The sequence below is a fragment of the Cyclopterus lumpus genome, chromosome 19, assembly GCF_009769545.1.
Source record: "Cyclopterus lumpus isolate fCycLum1 chromosome 19, fCycLum1.pri, whole genome shotgun sequence".
Classification (NCBI taxonomy): Eukaryota; Metazoa; Chordata; class Actinopteri; order Perciformes; family Cyclopteridae; genus Cyclopterus; species Cyclopterus lumpus.
Genome location: NC_046984.1, coordinates 6,016,729 through 6,036,027, shown reverse-complemented (window position 1 = coordinate 6,036,027; position 19,299 = coordinate 6,016,729). Strand labels below are relative to the sequence as shown.

At 43.5% G+C, this 19,299-nt stretch overlaps 1 protein-coding gene across 3 annotated transcripts; it reads left to right on the top strand.

Moving 5' to 3' along the window:
- The first annotated feature begins 534 nt into the window (after positions 1 to 534).
- Positions 535 to 17,926, top strand: mrtfab (myocardin related transcription factor Ab). 3 transcript variants are annotated; one of them, XM_034558150.1, is made up of 17 exons: positions 535 to 553; positions 4,555 to 4,620; positions 7,875 to 7,930; positions 8,586 to 8,661; positions 8,891 to 9,064; positions 10,218 to 10,372; positions 10,547 to 10,702; positions 10,903 to 10,971; positions 11,455 to 11,639; positions 11,727 to 11,898; positions 12,017 to 12,400; positions 12,540 to 13,517; positions 13,660 to 13,866; positions 13,965 to 14,045; positions 14,479 to 14,619; positions 16,243 to 16,303; positions 16,407 to 17,926. In XM_034558150.1, the coding sequence occupies exons 2-17, from the start codon at positions 4,614 to 4,616 to the stop codon at positions 16,982 to 16,984; spliced, it is 3,480 nt and encodes a 1,159-aa protein (XP_034414041.1). In that variant the 5' UTR covers positions 535 to 553; positions 4,555 to 4,613; the 3' UTR covers positions 16,985 to 17,926. The 3 variants fall into 3 exon arrangements, with proteins under 3 accessions (XP_034414041.1, XP_034414040.1, XP_034414042.1); XM_034558149.1 differs by having other exon boundaries at positions 16,240 to 16,303; XM_034558151.1 differs by lacking the exons at positions 16,243 to 16,303; positions 16,407 to 17,926 and adding an exon at positions 14,753 to 16,239.
- The last annotated feature ends 1,373 nt before the right edge of the window (positions 17,927 to 19,299 follow it).

The following is a 19,299-nucleotide window of genomic DNA, read 5'->3' as shown; positions in this document are numbered from 1 at the left end:
CTGTCTCTCTGGAAAACCTTCATAGAGCAACGCTGTCGTGACTTGTCGGCTCTCACTGCAAGAAAAGGAGAGAGCAGGAGGAAGACGAGAAAGAGAGAGAATCTGAGACAGACCGATCGATTCCTCTGATACGGAGGCATTTGGAGAGAAGAGGAGAGGCGGTAGCAGCATTTTTCCTTCACGTTTTGGTTTAAGAGGACATTTTCTTTGGCTTGTATAGGGGTCATCTGAAGCATTTGATTCACGTCCTTCCCTTAGAAGGAGAGGAGAGCCAGTTGAAGGGACAGCTGTTGCAGTTTTGACACATCAAGGACTCTTCTTTCCTTCCCTCTTTAGCCAAAACGGTGAACATTTGGGAGGTCCGGAGCTTTTGAATGAGAAATTCAATGTTTACAAAATAATTTATCTCCATTCTGAATGATAATGCTGGACACCAACCATTGCCTGTCATTTGACCCCTCCCCCCCGGGCTCTCCTCCAATGGGAGACGACATGGAGAAGGCAGGACTGATGATGGACCATGACAGACTTGTCTATTACAGCCTGAAAGAAGGTGGGGGATCTGGACCTGCACATAGTCAGTAGAGACACAAGATATTTGAAATTATTTGTGTTTATGTAATTAAGTCTAAAGGTTCATATCAGGACTTCATGGTTTCGCATGCATAGTTAAAGGGGCTTTTCTAAAGTTAAGCGTGGCCTGTGGAGGAAGGAAGGAAGTAGACGTGGTTATCTGGTCTCTCTGATAAACCTGTTCAATAGACTGAATTTAGGAACCGTGTCAAAGACTCTGTGATGTTGAAGTCACATCCCATATTACTTCAGTCTGAAAGTTGCCTTGTGGATCTTAATGTTTACTCCCCAAAACTCATTGTGTGCATCCTTGAGACTTGAAGAATCTGTGCATTTTTGGATTTCAATGTGATTTGGACATATCTGAAATATATAAAAACGAGAGGAAAACAAATTCTGTCCGAGGGCAGAGACAAAAACATACTTTTCCTTTTGAAAGGGAAAACTCAAGGCAGCCAACAGTGAAATATCAAATACAAGCCTAATATAGCTTCATTTGGAATTGTTTGCAGTCAGTGCAGCAGTAAAGTAAACTCCAGTTTGTTTATAGCCAACATAACAAGCATTACAAGCAGGGAGTCATAGACGACTGACTACAGCTGAAACCAAACATTCCTATGAGGTTCAAGTGATGGAAGATGGAGAAAAGTGAGTGGAAATAATACAAAAGCACCATACAGCACCATTAAAAACAGCAGTGACACTGCATACATGACACTATAGGCGTCCGTTATTATTCCCGGTTCTTTTGCGAACCGCTAACTTTTTTCTACATTCTTATCTTATCTAAATTTAACTTTTAAGATAAGTAGCATTCACTGCAGCCCCTCTTTCCATTCCCACTGATGTGTGAAACATTTGCTCCGCTAAGCCACTGCGTTCATCGTTCTGTTGGACAGAACCAGTCACACTGCAATGGTGCGAATGATGAGTTCACGCAGAAGAACATTAACATGCTTTCCAGCGCCAATGCCGAGCGAAAAGTTGGCGCAGAGGGTCTGTGCGACTTGTGTTCGTCAGCTGAGTGTGTGGTAGCGTACTCATGTTTCCACCCTCGTGCCCACCGTTTCACCCAGTGGGGGCACGGAGCAGTCCACCTTCACCTGAGCTGCTGTGGTCCGTGTGTGTAGGCTTAGCTGCACCAAGCCCGGGGGTCTTTGGGGACAGTGACGAACTCAAACGAATGAGCACAGCAGGAAGAACTTGGCTCTACCTCGCTGACGCATCTCTAACCTTAAATATAACGCTTGGATTCCTCTTTCCACGCTCATGTATGTGATCTGTGTCGGTGTATGCACACGGAAGTCCTTAACTTCCATGTCTTAATACTGTAGGTCTGGAAACTGCATACAATATTGCTTTATTGTCTCACTATTTAAACAACTACCGTGTAGTGATCAGTATCGTATACTAGTACTTTTATCAATACTGCTTATCGGTTCGGTTCCTTATTGATACTCTTTATTGGTTCTTTTTGATTATTTTGTGAGCTACTTTCTCAATTGCATGTAAACACACTCACTATCAGTACAACAGTCTACAGTACTCTTCTGACACAAATGCAGAGCTTATTATTTGTTAAGGATTATATTAACAACAAATTCTGGCCTCCATATTTGTTTTTTGGGTCCCTTGCTTGTATGTTATTCGTCAATACTTTAGTCGTTACTACACTATCTATGATTTGGTTTTCCCACATCAGCCCACATTTTTATCACCACTGCAGCATTTCACACTTGGCACCGTCGCGAGAGTGTATGAGGTGTCACTGTGAGACTTCTGCATTCAGACCACCAGGACAATTATGGCATTTTCATAGTTTTTGTATGGACTGTCTAACAATTAATTTGGTTGATACACTGGTGATATCATCCATTTCAAGCTACTATGGCCTCTGGGCTAAACAACTAATGCAACTTCCAGTTCACTTCCTGCCAGATATGAGGAATAAAGAGAGGGAGTGTGGAGAGAATAAATAAGTTAACTGAAGTGTCCTGTCTGTGAAAGAACACAAGGAGTTAGCATGTGAGACGTGAGGCTGGGATAGAGTGAAAGTGTAAGATTCTCTTTCCCAGAATAAACCTCTTCCCTTGAAGTGCCAAGTGGCTTGGCATCTTATCCTTAACTCTGCCCCATGTGTCTGTTTTGTGTGTTTGTGTGCGGGTTCAGGCAACACGTGAGTCTCCTCAGCGTTTGCCCGTGTGTTTGTGATCTCTCAGCTGCCGGTGCAACATATACTTGAACTCGCCTGGCTGTGTTTAGGTCTCTGAGTTTACACCTCCGACATGTCACAGAGAGAGAGTCTCTAGTGCCTCAGGATGAGCATGCACTCTTGTAAATATAATCGAGCGGAGCCGGGCTCACCAGCGAAGCTTCCGAGCCAAAGAATGACATTTGGTTGCACAGGCTCTGACGTTAATGTATGGGACTTGCAGCGCTTTTGTCCGGGCCTGGAACGTTTGTCACAACAGAGGGCTAACTCCTGCAGCAGCTACGCAGGACGGCTAGCCGGTTCGCCTGCGAGCAACAATGATGTCACTTTGTACGGACGGAACAGGTGTCTTTGTGTAGCAGACACACAGAAATTGCAAAGCCTCACTTGTGTGTTCCACTTCATACACTCATACCCCTTCAACAGGGACAGCTGGTAAACAGGCAGTTGCTAAGAAGCCCAGTGGTCATAGTCCATTATCAGTCTTTCCAAAATTCTCAAACGGTGTTCCCTTATTAGCATTGTATTTCACACATTGTTCTGGATTGTGGGCACAGACATGGTGTAATAAGGGCGTAGTTACATTGGTACACATTGGTAAATGTTGGTAAACGTTGTCCGTTTGTATTGCAAATACAGCCCGTGAATATGGGCTTCATGGCTTTATTCCATTCTTCTTTTATTATCTCTGTATCCCACAAAACTATACCTTCTCTCTGAGGACTCCTTTGATTTAGTTTTAAGCAGTTCATAGATTAAAGATACTTGACCACTTGACCATATAACCTTCGAAGCTGCAGATACTTGAAGGAATGTGTTCATGTATGATCAAATATCTTGTTATCTTGTTCAGGCCCGTCAGCCCATGACGTAAAACCCAGGATCATGTGTTCCTGGTGTTCCTCTCCTGTTCACCCATAGAGGAGAAAAATAGGATATCTGTGAATAAGTACCCAAATGACTTCAACTGTGCACATTTAAATTGTTATTCATTAAAATTCTTCAACTTGCCCTGGTCGTACTAACGTTTGGTTTCCGATTTCACATAAAATGATGATTTGGAAAAAATACTTTCACTTTAACGGGTACCAAGATGAAAACGACTGAAACTTTGTGTCTGCAGAAGGTCAAACATGGTTCTACTCTTTTGGTTCCACCACTGTGTTCCTTAAAACTATCTGTGTTATGTAACAAGAGCTTCCTGTTTTTAAATGACGTTGTGATCATACGCACCATTTATTTTCTTCTCTCCCTCTAATGGAGGCTGGTCTTGTTTCAGTCTTCATACTAACTGTTCCCTTCCTCCCTCCCTCCTTCTGGTGTATCTCATCTTGTTTGCTAATTCCCTTTTACAAATACTTCTAATTACTTACTAATAAGTCTTTTTATTTTCATTTTCATCTGCGCACACTTGGCACAAAGAATATATTTATTTTTTAAACTTGAGAAACAGGAAGTGTGTAGAACGCTGCTCACAGCGCAACTTGTACCGCCTCCAAGCTTTATAAAAAAAAAAAAACATGAAAGAAGGGGGAAATGAGAGGATGAATGTGGTGTCAGAGTGCAGGTCCTCTTAATGTCAGTCCAAATGCATTTGGGTTCCCGTGCATGGTTATGTATGTAAGCGTAGCAGATGGACTTCTGAGCAGTCGCCAATAAGGAAGCTTCAAGAGCTCAGACCTCCATCGTTGCAGTTTCTTATTCTCACCGGCCATCACTGACTCTCTCTTCTCCTCTTTCTGCTCCCTCACCTCTCGGTCTCCATGCAGTCCTCCAGCTCAAACTCCAGCAGAGACGTACAAGGGAGGAACTGGTCAGCCAAGGGATCATGCCACGTAAGTCTCAGCTTTAAGTTTCTGAGTTAAAATGTACTGTATTCTGCACATTTCCATATTGTAGTTCCCTGTTAACATATAGATACATATGGTATAATGTTCCATCTACAGTCATTTGCAGGGATGCACCTGCTCTATACACACTACAGAAAAACCTCCAACTGAAATACTCACCTAAATATTTAGTATTGGAGTATGTAGTACATCAACTTAGTTTTGTATTTAGCATGTGGAGGGTCTTAATATTATGATGCTTGATAGAAACTAAAATGGGCAAATAGGGCAGCGTGTCTGGGCCTTTGAGCTGAGGTCAGATTGTTAACCCTTTCCAGTATCAGTCATCTTGTCAGTCCCTGTCAGAGATCGTTTGGCTTGTTACATAATTATACGTAATCTGATTGATATCTGTGTGTGGTCGTTTGATTCGCAAGCTAAGTGTGCTACCTGATTATCCTCATGTGCTAGGCCGGATATGTTTGAATGGTGTTTTTCACTGTGGGGTTGACATCAACGCATTTTCAGTTCACACCGTTATGAAGGTTGAGATGTCTGCCCTTATTTACTGGCATGTGTGTGTGCGTGCGTTCTGCATGTGTCACATTTGTTGGTGGCTTTGCAACACTTTGTTATCAAATGGGACAGCTTCCTCTTCTTTCCTCTTCCTGTTTCAGAGTTCCGTACATTACAATAGGCAAAAATAACCACTTGGCAGGGGAGTGGTTGAACCATCTGTCAATCAAACTCTTGCTGAAGCCAGTCAAGAGAGGAGAAATAACAATTGTTTTCATTAAAGAAAGCTTGCATCATTTATTGACTTTCAATATAAGCATTTCATGATATGTCCAAATTGTGATCTATATCAATAATGGTATAATAATAATGGTAAATAAGGATATGGTTCTTAACACTATTATGACATGCTAGAGGAGACTGTGAGTGCTGGGAAATGATGAAGGGTCAGTGTTGCCGTGGTATCAAATCATCACACTGGTTTTGCAAACGTAGGAGTTGTGAATGAGTTACTTTCCACCCTCCCTCAGTAACCGCTGCCAGCTGTTCTCGAGCAAGGCACTTGAACTCCTACTTGCTGCAGTGATGCTCTTAAGTTGCTGTTGTTGTCCTCTGTTAATATGTCAAGCTTTTCTGGACAAGAGAGCACAAGCGATTAGCAGAGGTAAAATACATAGATATGTGGGTGAACAAGCAGTAACGAGGCTCCTGGGTCTTGAGGAGGTTACTCGTGTTTTTTACATGTAGGAACAAATAATCTGAGTGTCTGAGCCGAATGAAAGTTAACGGTTTCTTTTTCAACATCTGAGAGATTTTTGTATAGATTGTAGTGTCTGAGTCTCGGTACTAGTCTAGTCTTTGCCGAAGGATTTCCGTTCAACTTTTGAATGTTCAGATCATTTTCTGAGAAACTGCGTCGGCAGCACCATCTTGTAAGGAGCGTTTTTAATCAATAGTTCATTTTGAGAAACGTGTCCAGTTACTGGTCTTGCTCTTCGGGGTGAAGCTCTGTTTTTGTTGTCTTTTGAGTCTGTTGTTTCTTCAGCGTTTCAGTATAGCCAAGTACACAATGCAGATGATGTTTGAATATTTTATTGTTTATGTGAATATAACATAGTGATTGATTCGGCAGACATTCAATTGCATTTCATTTGTGCTGCTAAAAACTGAATAAAGTGCCAATTAGAGCTACATTATGAGAGGGATTAATTTAGTCTGTTCAGCGGCTGGGACAACTCCAGGGCTCATTGCTGCCCAAGGATTTTGTTTTTAAATGAAGTCACATTTTCCGTTGCACCGCTGTCATCGTCAGCGAACAAGGTGACTGAAGGCCAATATGAGTTTGATTTATTGACTAACTTCTCTCAGTCAACCTCTTATATTTCATGAGCAAGAGTTTTGTTGACTTTCAGCAGACAGAAGTTACAGGATCAGCCGAGCAGTTTGTCTGCTGTTTTGTTGTGATCTTAACCGTTGTTTATGTAAACAACTGGTATAGAGGTCTTCTTCAAACGTCAGGAGTTGTGACATGAGGAATGCCTCCTACCCCAACCCAGTCATACAGTTGACGCCCCACTGTAACCAGAATGTCCACACTCACAATCTATTGGCAGGCAGCTTCACCAGCTCTTGACCAATACAAATGTTTCATCACAGTAACTGCCATTGACCTCCCAATATCCTTCCCCAAATACAGTTGACATCTTTGTTTTTGCCCGTTTGGATTCTCTTGGTGTAAAAGTCGTACTCGTTAAAATGCTTTGTTGAGTTTGGCTAGTCATGATATTGATTTGGAAATTGTGCTGTTGGACCGATATCTTGATGTAACCAAACCGTGTTACGTACAAGACTTTATTTGTAAGTAAGACTAAGGGATGGAATCAAATCTGTTGAACGTTTCTTTGTATATGGAATATGACTTGCTTACATTAATTTTTCTTTTAACTTATACTTCGGGTATTTGAAGTTTGAGATTTTCTTTTGTTGAACATGCATAGTTCGATAAACTCTCTCTTGCTTCACTCACTCACACACACACTCCCACACACACACTCCCACCTATATACTAGGTGCATAGGTACATTGCCAACAGTCATGGCTGAGAGTGCAGTGATGAATGTAGATTTTCTTTGCGCAGTAGTCTATCCATCACTCAGCACTCTCCTCCTTTTGATTAACATCAGTAGCGTTTTCTGTTTAAGATAGCCATAAAACTATCACGAAGCAGGTCTATTTTGCTGATTTATGAAAGTATGTAAGAGATTAATCAGAATATATGCACAGGTATTTGGCACACAAGGTTTTGCTACCTTGATAAGATTATGTGTGTTGGGGGGTTTGAGATTTATCTAAACATTAAATAGTGCCTCTTTTCAGAGATGGATTCAAACTAACTTCTTTTCTCCGTTCAAACTAAAAGAAAGAATACATGGAAACACTGTGGACTAAGGTTACCAAAAGGCAGCATGGTTACATTTAGGCTCATGAAATTGATTCCAGGTACAATGTTCTGTGATTTCTCAGGTGGCTTTTACTGCAGAAAATGGTGCCTTAGTCCTGCACACACAGCGTGCTGCAGTGGCCCATCGGCCCACTGAGTGTGTGTGTGTGTGTGGGGAGAATTGCACTCCTGACCTTCTCGTCCTGCAGCCACTTCTGCTTTGAGTCTGTCTTCCAGTGTAGCATCTATCATCAGAGTCCTTGTGAGCTGCGTTCATCTCCCCTTCATCCCTCTCTCCTTGCAGCACTGAAGAGCCCAGCAGCCTTTCACGAACAGCGGAGGAGTCTGGAGCGAGCGAGGGTGAGTGTCAAAAGAACTGTGAGCTTTCTCAATGGACTTGCTTTGTTGAAGCGTTGCGGGGAAAAACTTTCAAAGTATGTATAAACAGCATGAATAGCAAAGCAACATTGGTAATTGAATTATACTGTCACTATTGACACTTGATACTATAATGACAAATCAAAACTTAAGGTATCATACACAAAGTAGTTGGGTAGAACTCTTTAGGTAAAGAGCTGCACAAAGCAACTGGGTTGCTCAGCATTAATAGCATGTTTTTTTTTTTCATAACCCAGGGTCAGATCTACCTATCTGCCATCTCGAGATGCCTTCATACAAAGCTGACTTGTGTTGATGCTATTAGTTGTAGCATAGTTGGTATTAGCAACGAGAACCATCTTTGCTGAACATGCAAAGAAAAAAGCAATAACTGCAGAAACATCACCCACAAATAAATAAGAGTGATGTCACAGTCTTGGCAATGTAACACGATTTCATCTAAATGATGTATCCGATCGACAGCAGCAGTTTATTGCAGTGTTCATTAAGCTCTTGTAGCATTTCAGCCATGTTGCCGCTCTCCTGCCCTCCTCGTTTTTCTTCTCTCTCTCTCATCCTTTTGGTTGTGATCCTCTGTCTTACATCTGCCACTCGTCCATAATGTGTTTTTCCCCAGACCGAGGACTATCTGAAGAGAAAGATCCGGAGTCGTCCTGAGCGCTCTGAGCTAATCAGGATGCACATTCTGGAGGGTGAGTTGTTATGTAGATCTTCACTTTTAGCCTTCGAAGAAGTTCAACTGTATTGCAAAAAAAGGAAGCATACAGTAAACAAAACGGGAACCAGTTGAACTCTGGTCTGACTTTCTAAAAACTGTAATTTCTTAGAATTTGACATTAAAATTAAATTTCCTGTCTTTATAGGCCAGCGCAAAAATATTTAAAGGGATAGTAGGCCAGTATGCATCTTGTGTTTACATAGCATGTACCTGTACAGAGACTTCGGCAGAGCCGTCCCTGCAGGCCAAGCAGCTGCAGCTGAAGCGAGCGCGACTGGCCGACGACCTCAACGACAAGATCTCCCACAGACCTGGCCCCATCGAACTGGTTCACAAGAACATCCTGTCTGTCGACGGCCAAGTGCACTCACCGCTGGGTAACTACACACACATGTCTTCAAGAAACGTACAACATGTGCACCCCTTTTTATTAAGAACATTCAGTCACTCGTCGCTTCATTAACACACATTATAGCCACACGGATACTAAGAAACGATCATTAACTATACAGACATAGCACAGTATAAATACACACAAATACAAACACATTCAAACATAATAGAATGCAACCAGATTACAGACGCATGTTGTACAGATTAAACAAAACAATTTAGTTAAGATATTTTACCTTCAAAAAAAGCATGCAGGCACGGGGATGCACACACACACACACACACACACCTGCACGGCATGCTGTCACAAACACGTCTGCAAGACTGGTGATGACACAAACAAAACGCCAGGTTTTTGAAGACGCATTCAGACTGAGTGCAAAGCGAGTGTTCTTCACCTTGCTTAACGACAGAAACGTGCTGAATTGGTTGGAGCCATACAGCTTAGGGCCACATGGGGCCGGCTCCAAAGGCGAGGCAATCCCCATAGACCCGTGTTAAAATGCCCAACTTTACAGCAGAAATAAAAATATTCACAGCCTGGTACAAAAAAGTGTTTGGTCTGTGTTGTCACTGCTCAGGTGTCGACGGCCAGAGCCACTCACTCTGAGCTTTATGGGTGGCGTCAAGAATTATAAAGTCTATTTCTAAAACGCGGTCACCTCTGTCATTGCATTGCCATTGTACCGCTGACTTTGTATGCAATTGCACCACCTCTCAAATCTAAATTACGTTGTCTCTGAACACACCGTAGCTCTGTAATTACAACATCCAGGTATGTTCACCCCTACATATGTAATACAGTATTTTAAGGGTGATGTACAAACGCACATACACTTCTTCATCCTACTGGATATGATACCATTAAAAGTAAACCAGACAACTTATAAATTACACAATAACTACATTTGGAAATAGTCCTGTTTTGAAACATGCTACATAAAGCGTTGTATAACTTCTCTAAAATTAGTCATCACTGTTCAGCAATCTGATAAACAGAGATAACTGTTTGAATTTTATATTATTGCCCTCTGGCCACAGTTCATAAGCCATGTTTTGCTGTTTTAGTGAAATGTATAATAAACCACCATGAGATCCCATGATTAACTTCAATGAATCTGAAAATATGTTTCACAGATTCTCAGAAGGGAGAGAGCTCGTCTTTAGACGAAGACAGCAGTGATGCTTTGTCACCAGACCAGCTAACCAATCACGACTCTCCCCTGAGTGCCGTCCCTCAGCTGTCCCCCTCTGACGGGCTCACCCAGAACGGGGACATGTCCTCCACACAGGTACCATCGCAGGATGCCATTTTAAAATCAAATCAAGAGAATCAAAATGTAATTTTTTTTAACTTGTTTGAAATAATTCAAACAAAGAGAACTTGCCATAGTCGGTCATAAAACCGACTATGGCAGGTCATGATAAACTTGATCGCACCATTAACCAGACTAATATCTTCTCAGTTCATCGCACCGTCGCCTCCTCCACCTCCTCCACCTCCTCCACCACCTCCTCCCCGGGTGAATGGGTCAGACTCCTCCCCATTCCCAAAAGTGACAAATGGAACGATGGTGACCTTAACAAACTCCCGCTCCTCTACTGGACATGTCAAGGTGCGGGTAATGCTGGTTATTTTTCTCTCTTCCCATGAAGTATTTCCCTGTTTCAAGAACATCCTTCCAATTTGATGACTTAATGATGAAGAAATCTGACCTTAATCTCTATTTGTGGAGCAGCTATGACTGGCTAACTCTCCCTAATCTCTTCATTTCCTTACTTTCTCCTCCCCAATCCCATTTCTCCCGGTTTGGGTCAGCAGTCTCAGACTAAGGCGAGTTCAGACCGTCCTTCACAGAGATCTAAGAAACTAAAGGACAGCAAACCCAAGGTCAGCAAGCTCTTTATGTCATTCTGATTTTCACGGATGGAGTTACGGTTTGGTCGAGTGCAAAACTGTTGCTAAGATTGTGCTTGTCAGATTCAACCAAGGAGTTGATCACTCATCTAGTCCATCAAGGTGCTCTCCCTGTGGGTTTGTTGTCGGGGCTTCTCTCTAGACTCACATTTATCAATCATAAGAGAAGAAATCCATAGTGGTAGAGCATATGCTATATCCTCAATACACCAGAATGCAGACTGAACTGGAAATAATTGCTCTTTGACGGTAGTTGTCTCATAACTGTTCATTATTCCACCTCCATGTACTGAATGCACAAGCTTTATTCAGAGATTTCAAAATGTTTTTTCAATGTTAGCAATCAGTAAATGATGTAGACTGAGCGGAAGCAGGATGAGTGTCACACACTGCTAGATTAAGTAAAAGTATTAAAGAGTTGAGTTGTATCTTAACCCTTTTGTCTCCCGGGTGTAGGTGAAGAAGCTGAAGTACCACCAGTACATCCCTCCAGACCAGAAGGCAGATAAAGAGCGTCCGCTCGAGATGGACTCATCCTATGCGAAGCTCCTCCACCAGCAACAACTTTTCCTGCAACTGCAGATCCTCAACCAGCAACAGCAGCACTATAACTACCACACCATCCTGCCCGCCCCTCCCAAGTGAGTGTCAAGCATGACAGTGTGGTGTGGAAGTGAGGATGACTGACTGCAGGGGCTTTATTCAAAATGTTTTCTGCCTCTTCTCAGGCCAACAACCGAGCAGCATCCTACAACAAACTCTGGCCCCTCCCCCTCCCGCAGTGTTCCCACAACGACTACACCCGTCCCCTCCAATCAGAGCGGGACTGCCCGTCAGAGTCAAACTGCAGTGGGAGGAGCCAAACCCGGCGCTCTGCCCGCCAACCTGGAAGAGTTCAAAGTAAGTCAGAAATTATTGTTACAACTTGTTGTCTCTTACATAATCAAGTTATTCTTTTCTCTTTTCTTCTGGGTCAAAGTCTGCTCAGTGAGTACTGGTCTGCTTTCTTATCCTCCAGGTCGCCGAGTTAAAACAGGAACTAAAATTGCGTAGTTTGACCGTCTCGGGCACCAAGAATGATCTTATCGAGAGGCTCCGCAACTACCAGGAGCAAAATGGTGGCACCACAGTGGTTTCGAAAAATGGCAACCTGCAGGGCGGGATCTCAGCTGGTGGAACCATCACATCCTCTCCAGCCACAACTACCACAACTGACCACCAATTCGGAGAGAGTGGGTTTAAGTTGGATCTGTCATCATTGGCTCAGGTGATTCCAGGACGGGTCATGCGATTCGGCAGCACCAGTTCCAGCCCTCCGATGTCACCTACTCCCTCTGAGAGGTCATTGGCCGGGATGAGTCCAGATGAGACGAGCTGTAATGGAGACATGTTTGGAGAGATGGTGAGCTCTAGCAAGTAGCCCGTTTATTGGTTGACATTATGTTAAATTATGACTTTTTGTTAAGGACACTGGTAAATAATTGAACATCTTCCTTGAAACGTTTTCCCTAACATCCTCTTCTTGTTTTGTTGTCCTCCAGGTGAGCTCTCCCCTGACCCAGCTCACTCTGCACCCTTCTCCTCAGCACCCATCAAACATTTCTCCGCTCTCCAAGGTCAAAGAGGAGATGCAGAGCTCATGCAGCCTTTCCAGGCCTTCACCCGTCTTATGTCAGCCTTCAGAGCCCCTGTATGGCGTTGCCATGGACACATCCTCTTCTGAAAAGGACCAGATGCTCCAGGAGAAGGACAAACAGATTGAGGAGTTGACCAGGATGCTGAGGCAGAAGCAGAGGCTGGTGGAGACCCTCAGGTCCCAACTGGAGCAGGGCAAGGTGACTGGTGGAATAGTGTTGAAGAGGGAAGAAAGTGAGAAGAGTAGAACCCCCGAGGTTAAACTTCAAACTCTGATAAAAGCCCCTGCCATTCAGCCCCCCACTCTCCCCAACGGCATCGTGGTGAAGGTGAAGAAGGAGGCGGAGCCTGAGGAGGGAATGGAGGGAGTAACAGAGGGTCTCCAGGCAAAGAAAGCAGCGCAGCCGATGCAGTGCTCTCAGGAGACTCTACTCAGGCTGCAGCAGATTCATCGGCTGCAGATCCAACAAGCTGAGCAGCAGAAACAGACGCTGCAGCTCAAACAGCACCAACTGCAGAAAGTGGCAGAGTCTATGTCAAACCCTCAGAAACTACAGCAGCAGCAGAAAGAGTCCCACATCCTGCTCCAGCAGCAGCAGCAACTGCAGCAACTTATCATACAGCAAACCCAACAGAAACAGCTCCAGGCACAACAGAAGTTAGCACAGCAGAAACTCAATCAACAGAAGCTTGTGCAGCAGAGCCAGCTCAAACAAACTCAAGGGCAAGTTCAACAAAGCCAACAGAAGAACCAGGTGCAGCTGAAGCAAGTTCAGGTGCAGATCCAGAGGCCTGCAGTGAGCCAAACCCAGCAGAGGAAGCAGCTGAGGGCTCAGCAGCGGCAGCAGGAGAGACAACAAACGGCAGCTGTCCCCACACAACAGGTGATGTCCCAGCAGCTATATTTAATGAAACATTTTTGAAATTTCAACACCAACTTTTTCATTTATATAAAATGTGTTTTAAGTTTTAAAAAAATTAAATAAAATCACAACTGTGAACACATTGTTTGGTTTCCATTTCCAGGTGACCCCAGTCTTTATCAACCAACAGAACGGCACTCAGATCCAAACTCAGGCTCTTTCATTAGACCTCCTCAAGGCAAACGGCACACCGACACTAGTCACCGACAGCAACGGCAACCACTACCTGATTGCTCTGACCAGTCACACCACAGACGGACAGAACGGAGGGTCCTCATTGGCCAAAGCCAACGGACGCATCACACTGCAGGTACAGTAAATCTGTTATTCGTTGGTGGACTGCACAGGTTTAATAATCTGTGATTATTATCTGATGTTTTTCTGCGACTTTCTCTTGTCTTCTTTTAGAGGTTGCAGTCGACTCCAAGTAAACTCCCCAGCACTGACGGCCAATCAAAGGAGCCACCAGAGGCCGAGCCAATCAAAAAGGTACAATATAACCTCATCAATTTTTAACTGTCACATTTTTAAATTACTTTTCTTACTGTACAGCTATTTATCTAATTTATATTTATTTGTATAGGGAAAATACATGTATTTTTCCTTTTTTTTTTTTATTCTTCTCTCACTTTTACTTAATTTTCTTTATGCCTCCATTGCAAAGTGCTTGATACTTTGTATAAACATAAACATAAACATATAATATACATTGATGCATCTTCCACACAGTAACATCTTCCTGCCACAAGGTGTCACCACTGACACAGTTTAAAATCCTCACAATCAAATAAGACTGCAGTCTGATGAAATGTGAGCCAGCAGCCTGTTATTTAGACTAGAATAGCCAATCACAACTTAGTATTCAACATATGGGTTTCTGCTGTTGTGCATACTAAATATGTCTATGCCTCTCTTCGCTCAGGGACAGAAGGGAGGGCTGCACCTGAACACCAATGGCGTACCTCAACCCAACCTGTCAGTCACTGCTCCGCCCAATCTGCAGCCTTTTTTTGAAGACATGTCAGACAGTGAAAGCCAAAGCAACTTAATCTCATCACTTAAGGTAACACAATCCACTCCTTCGCTCCCATAGTTCCCGTCGTCATGTCCTCTCTTCTGATCAGGCGTGTTGGGTACTTCATTAATTTTTTCTCCTTGTTTCTTCCCTTTTTCTTTTCACCACTTCATTCTTGCAGAGAGAGGTGTGTCCGCCTTATGATCGGCACACACTGTTCACCCCTCCCTCTCCCAAACCCAACACCTCCCTTCCTACTCAACGCTGCAAAGTATGTCTTCCTGAACATCTTTTTTTCCACCTGTCTTTTAGTGTTTTTTTCGGTCTCTGTCTGTCCCTCCATTTCCCATCTCTCAGCTTCTCACACTGAGCTGTGTGCTCATGTTACTGAACTGAAGTCAGTTGGAAAGGTTTTGGGCAGAGAGTTTGGAGTGGTATTGGGTGGGATTCACTGTATGAATGTGTTTTCCATTTGTGTCTAACTTAGAGGAAAATCCTTTAATGTTTAGGGTACTACAGGGATTGAGGTTTAGTTTTCTTCCAAAAGCATTATGGGAAAACGCGTCGATGTAGAGTGAGAGTGATTGAAGCTTGCATTCAGATGCGGGACACCTGCAGGTAGAAAAAGTAACTGGTGGTCAGTCAAGTGTTTCAAGTAATGAGAAAGTGAGAATCCTACTTGCTGCTCAAACCACAACACATTGTATTCTGGTCTGTCGAGACTTCATAAAGCATGTCCCTATTCATTTGCATACAGGCTTCACAACAACCTAAAACCAGACAACCGGACTCAAACAGATGTTGTTTTTAACCTTTTAGATCAGTGGTTCCCAAAGTGGTTCAATACAATATTTTTTCAAAACAAACAGCCAGATCTACCAGGATTTGTTTCAACATGGATAAACGGATTAAAGTCAATACTGGCCTTGTTGTACTGTAAAATAACAAAAGTACAAATGCTCCCTATAGTACAACAGGGACCTCGGCCGCCAGCAAAGCTACTATCAAGCCCTCTTTATTACTAAAGAGTACAATAATACTCCAATGTACTTCCTGTTTACACCCACATGCCCAGTGTACGTGAATAATCATGTGATATTCGTTTTCCCCCATGTTAGTATGGATGGAAATCAGTTCTAAAACGATGCTGAAATGCCCGTGTGGACGGATTTTGTTTTCATTTTAAAATCCTGTATTCAAAACAGAAACATATTAGTGTGGCTGTAACCTTAGTCCTCTGTCTGTGTCGACACATAATGCATTCAGGCTCAGTGTTGAGCGTAGCAATCATTGTAGTAATGCATGTACAACAGAAGGAAATGGACTTTGACTGGTCAGAGGCAGCGGACGACTGAAAAATGTGTGCAGGCTGTTTTTTAACATTCTGGAAATGTGCACAGCAACATTAAATTCTATCTTGACCTGTATTTTATTTTACTTGATATTGCCATAAGTTATTTTTAACTAAGTTGAAGTTAATTTTATATGCCGTGTGACGTGCGTGAGGGATATGGGATGAAATTTGAGTAGAAAAAGTATTGTAAGAAAATAAGTAATGCACAGAAATAAGAAAAGAAACTAACCAAAAAGCATGTGTCCATTTTCAGTGCATGTTTGTCTATCCAGAATATCTATTGTGGCTGACTGTAAAAATAAATCATATGTTAGCAGGAGAATGGCGTCAACAGTCAGCAAATGGACGACCTGTTTGACATCCTGCTCAAGAGTGGAGGTAATAAACTCTGCTACAAACATTAGTGAGAGAAATACAGTCTGCTGTCTCCTGTACTCATGGCGTTTTCTCTCTCTCTCTCTCTCTCTCTGTCCTCCTTTAGAAATCCCCGGCTTTAAGGCCAACCCGGACCCTTCCCTCGCCCCTCTCCTCTCTGAACCACCCTCCCCACCCTCTCCTCCGTCTCCCCTCCACCTCTCCCCTCCTACCCCTACTGAGCCTCTCATCTCCCCGCAGCCTTCTGTGGGAGAGCCCTGCACAGGCAGCGGACGCCTGGAAGACTTCCTGGAGAGCACCACAGGCGGCCCGCTGCTGGGCGTGGAGCCCGACGGCGGCCTGACGCTGATCGACGACCTCCACAGCCAGATGCTGAGCACGCCCAGCATCCTGGACCACCGGTCCTCCCCAATGGACACGTCCGACCTCGGCTTCTCCCCCCACTCTACGGGGCTGGACTTTGGCGACCCCACCCTGGACAGCATGGACTGGCTGGATATTTCCATGGTGGGGAGTGCCAGCGGTGGGAGTGGGGGCAACGGAGGTGGAGGAAGAGGCGGCGCTGGTGACGGAGACGGTGGTACGAGCCTGGCCCCGCTGGTGCCGCACACTCCACCAAGCGTCTTCTCGACGGATTTTCTGGACAGCTCGGACCTGCAGCTGCACTGGGAGTCGTGTCTGTAGCCCTGCACGGCCCCCGGACACGCACTTGCTCACACACACAGTGTACAGGTGCCGTCTTTATTTCATGCACATATAGAAATCTTTTCTATGCTGTCTCCACCACTGCGGGGGTCACTGGCACATGCAAACACACACTCTTTTACACAGTTTGCCCTGTCTTACACTGGCTGTTACTGTATGCAGGATGAGGCGAAATAAAAAAAGAAACGTAGAAGTTAAATTCATAGGAGGGACTTGAACTGAAGTGGACTTTTTGAAATTTAATTCTATGGGGATCCATACAGCAGATACAATCCCATTTCCTGCGTCCCGACCTGCTTCATTACAAGATTAAAGAGACCGAGTTAGAAACTGTAGGTCACTGTAACCACATTTCAACCCTTGGAAACGGTTGGACAGAGTGGAGCTGAGGAGGGGCCAGTGTTTACTCGGGGCTCCTCCACATAGCAGGTGGTGTCAGTGCCTCCTAAACTTTGCACTTATGCTGAATCTGATTGGTTTAAAGGGGGGTGTTCAGGTCAACAGCCGAATCATAATGCTGTCTGAGTGAAAGCTTCCTTAGTCAGCTGAGCCATTAAAAGTGTGACCTCGTCACCTCACTGCGGCAACCTGAAACCCATCGTCACTAGTCGAAAACCACAACCGCCATGTATAGTTGGCAGTTGCTTTTGAAATGAACCATATCAGTGGCAACAGTTTGAAATGAAGCCTCATAGGAGGTTGTGTATTATTGGTAACATTATGGTAGACCACTATGTATTGCTGTATATGGGGTGTATATTATCAATCGTCCATATGACTATTTTTCTTTGCTGGTTGCTTTCGAGTCGAGCTAGCTAGCTGGGGAACGTAGGGTGAGGCAGGGCTTCCAAAAAACGTGGACCTCGTCATTTTTTTTAAGAAAGAAAAGTTAAAAAAAATAAATATATTATAAAATCACAATAGATGTCTCCGTTTTTCTTTTACATTTTCACAACAGATGAAGGCATAGAAAACAAAGTGTAGCATATGAGAAAAACAACAACAGTTAGTTCACAAAGAAGCACATCTGAGCTTGCTTTATTCATTACTACTTTGTTTATTTCCAATATCATCGGTGACATGCTTTTGTTACTTTATGGTAATATCAGACCACAAGAGAGAGCCATCGTAAAGAATGCTGTTACAAACATTTATGAACAAACACACACGGGTGGCATTCATCATGTTTACGCTGGTCATTTGCACATTTATCTGAAGTTAGACGCGTTTGCTGAGTCTGATGTGGCACACACCAAAAAATGAAGAGAACGTAAAGATAAGAAGAATGTTGATACACAAGGCCCAATGTGCAATCTGCAACCTCAGTGCTAGATGCTTCCAGATCCTACACACCGGACCTTTACTTTTAGAGCGGTGAGCCGACCGCACTCACTGAATCAGCAGCCAAAGAAGAGAACACGACGGCCATAAACATAAACGCTTTTTCGTGATCAAAAGTTGTGTTTCAGGGCATATCAAAGGTGCTAACGGCAATTCTATTTTTGAGTCCATGTCAGCCGTCTGATCGGTTGTAAGCAGCATTCCTCGGCATTGAATGGCGCATCCTCAGCCTCCCAAGTAAAAACAAGGTCTGTCTCCGTCCGGTGGATGGATTGTGGTACTGCACTTATACTGAAGGCATTGGCATTCGACGAGGTGTCCCCAAAGATAATGGGTCATATATAGTCTGATTAAATGAATTTTCAAAACAAAGCCGAAACCAGTAATTTGGTGGAACTCATACATATAGTGATAGTGAGTTTTACAGTCATTTTCAAGCAGGGCCTAGGTCAGAGGCCTACAGTCAAGTTCAGCTTGACTTTCTCTTCTCTGCTGACTGGTTGTTCACTTTTAATGATTCTGTTTATACTCAATTATGGATGTGATTTTGATGTGAAGTGTAGAACTGCAGTCGAAGAAACATACATGGCTTGTAAAGTAAACTAAAACCTCTTCCAATAGAGAATCAAGAGATATCTTTCCCTTATATTTTTTGTTATGTATAACACTCTTTCAGAAGCAAAACATTTCCTGTGGCAGACATGTCTGCACCTGCTCATATGGTCTGCTCACTCTTTGCTGTTGTGTTGCACTATTTGGTCATCTTTTTTTATTTCATTGTTTCCACCTGCACTCTTCAGCTCAAGAGTGTCTGCTGGTTCCTGTTGAGACTTTTCACACATACACTCTGAAGATTGTATTTTAACACAAACTGATGCATTCTGAATACAGCTTGACATGGCAACAGTCTGTTTCATTATTTTAGTCGGAGTGAGTATTTCATTTGTTGAATT

Bases quoted from the DNA above. Each gene is read 5' to 3' on its own strand.
- mrtfab (XM_034558149.1), top strand. The intron at 11,640-11,726 runs GTGAGTGTCAAG...GCCTCTTCTCAG, and splicing joins ATCCTGCCCGCCCCTCCCAA to GCCAACAACCGAGCAGCATC. The intron at 13,518-13,659 runs GTGATGTCCCAG...TTCCATTTCCAG, and splicing joins CAGCTGTCCCCACACAACAG to GTGACCCCAGTCTTTATCAA.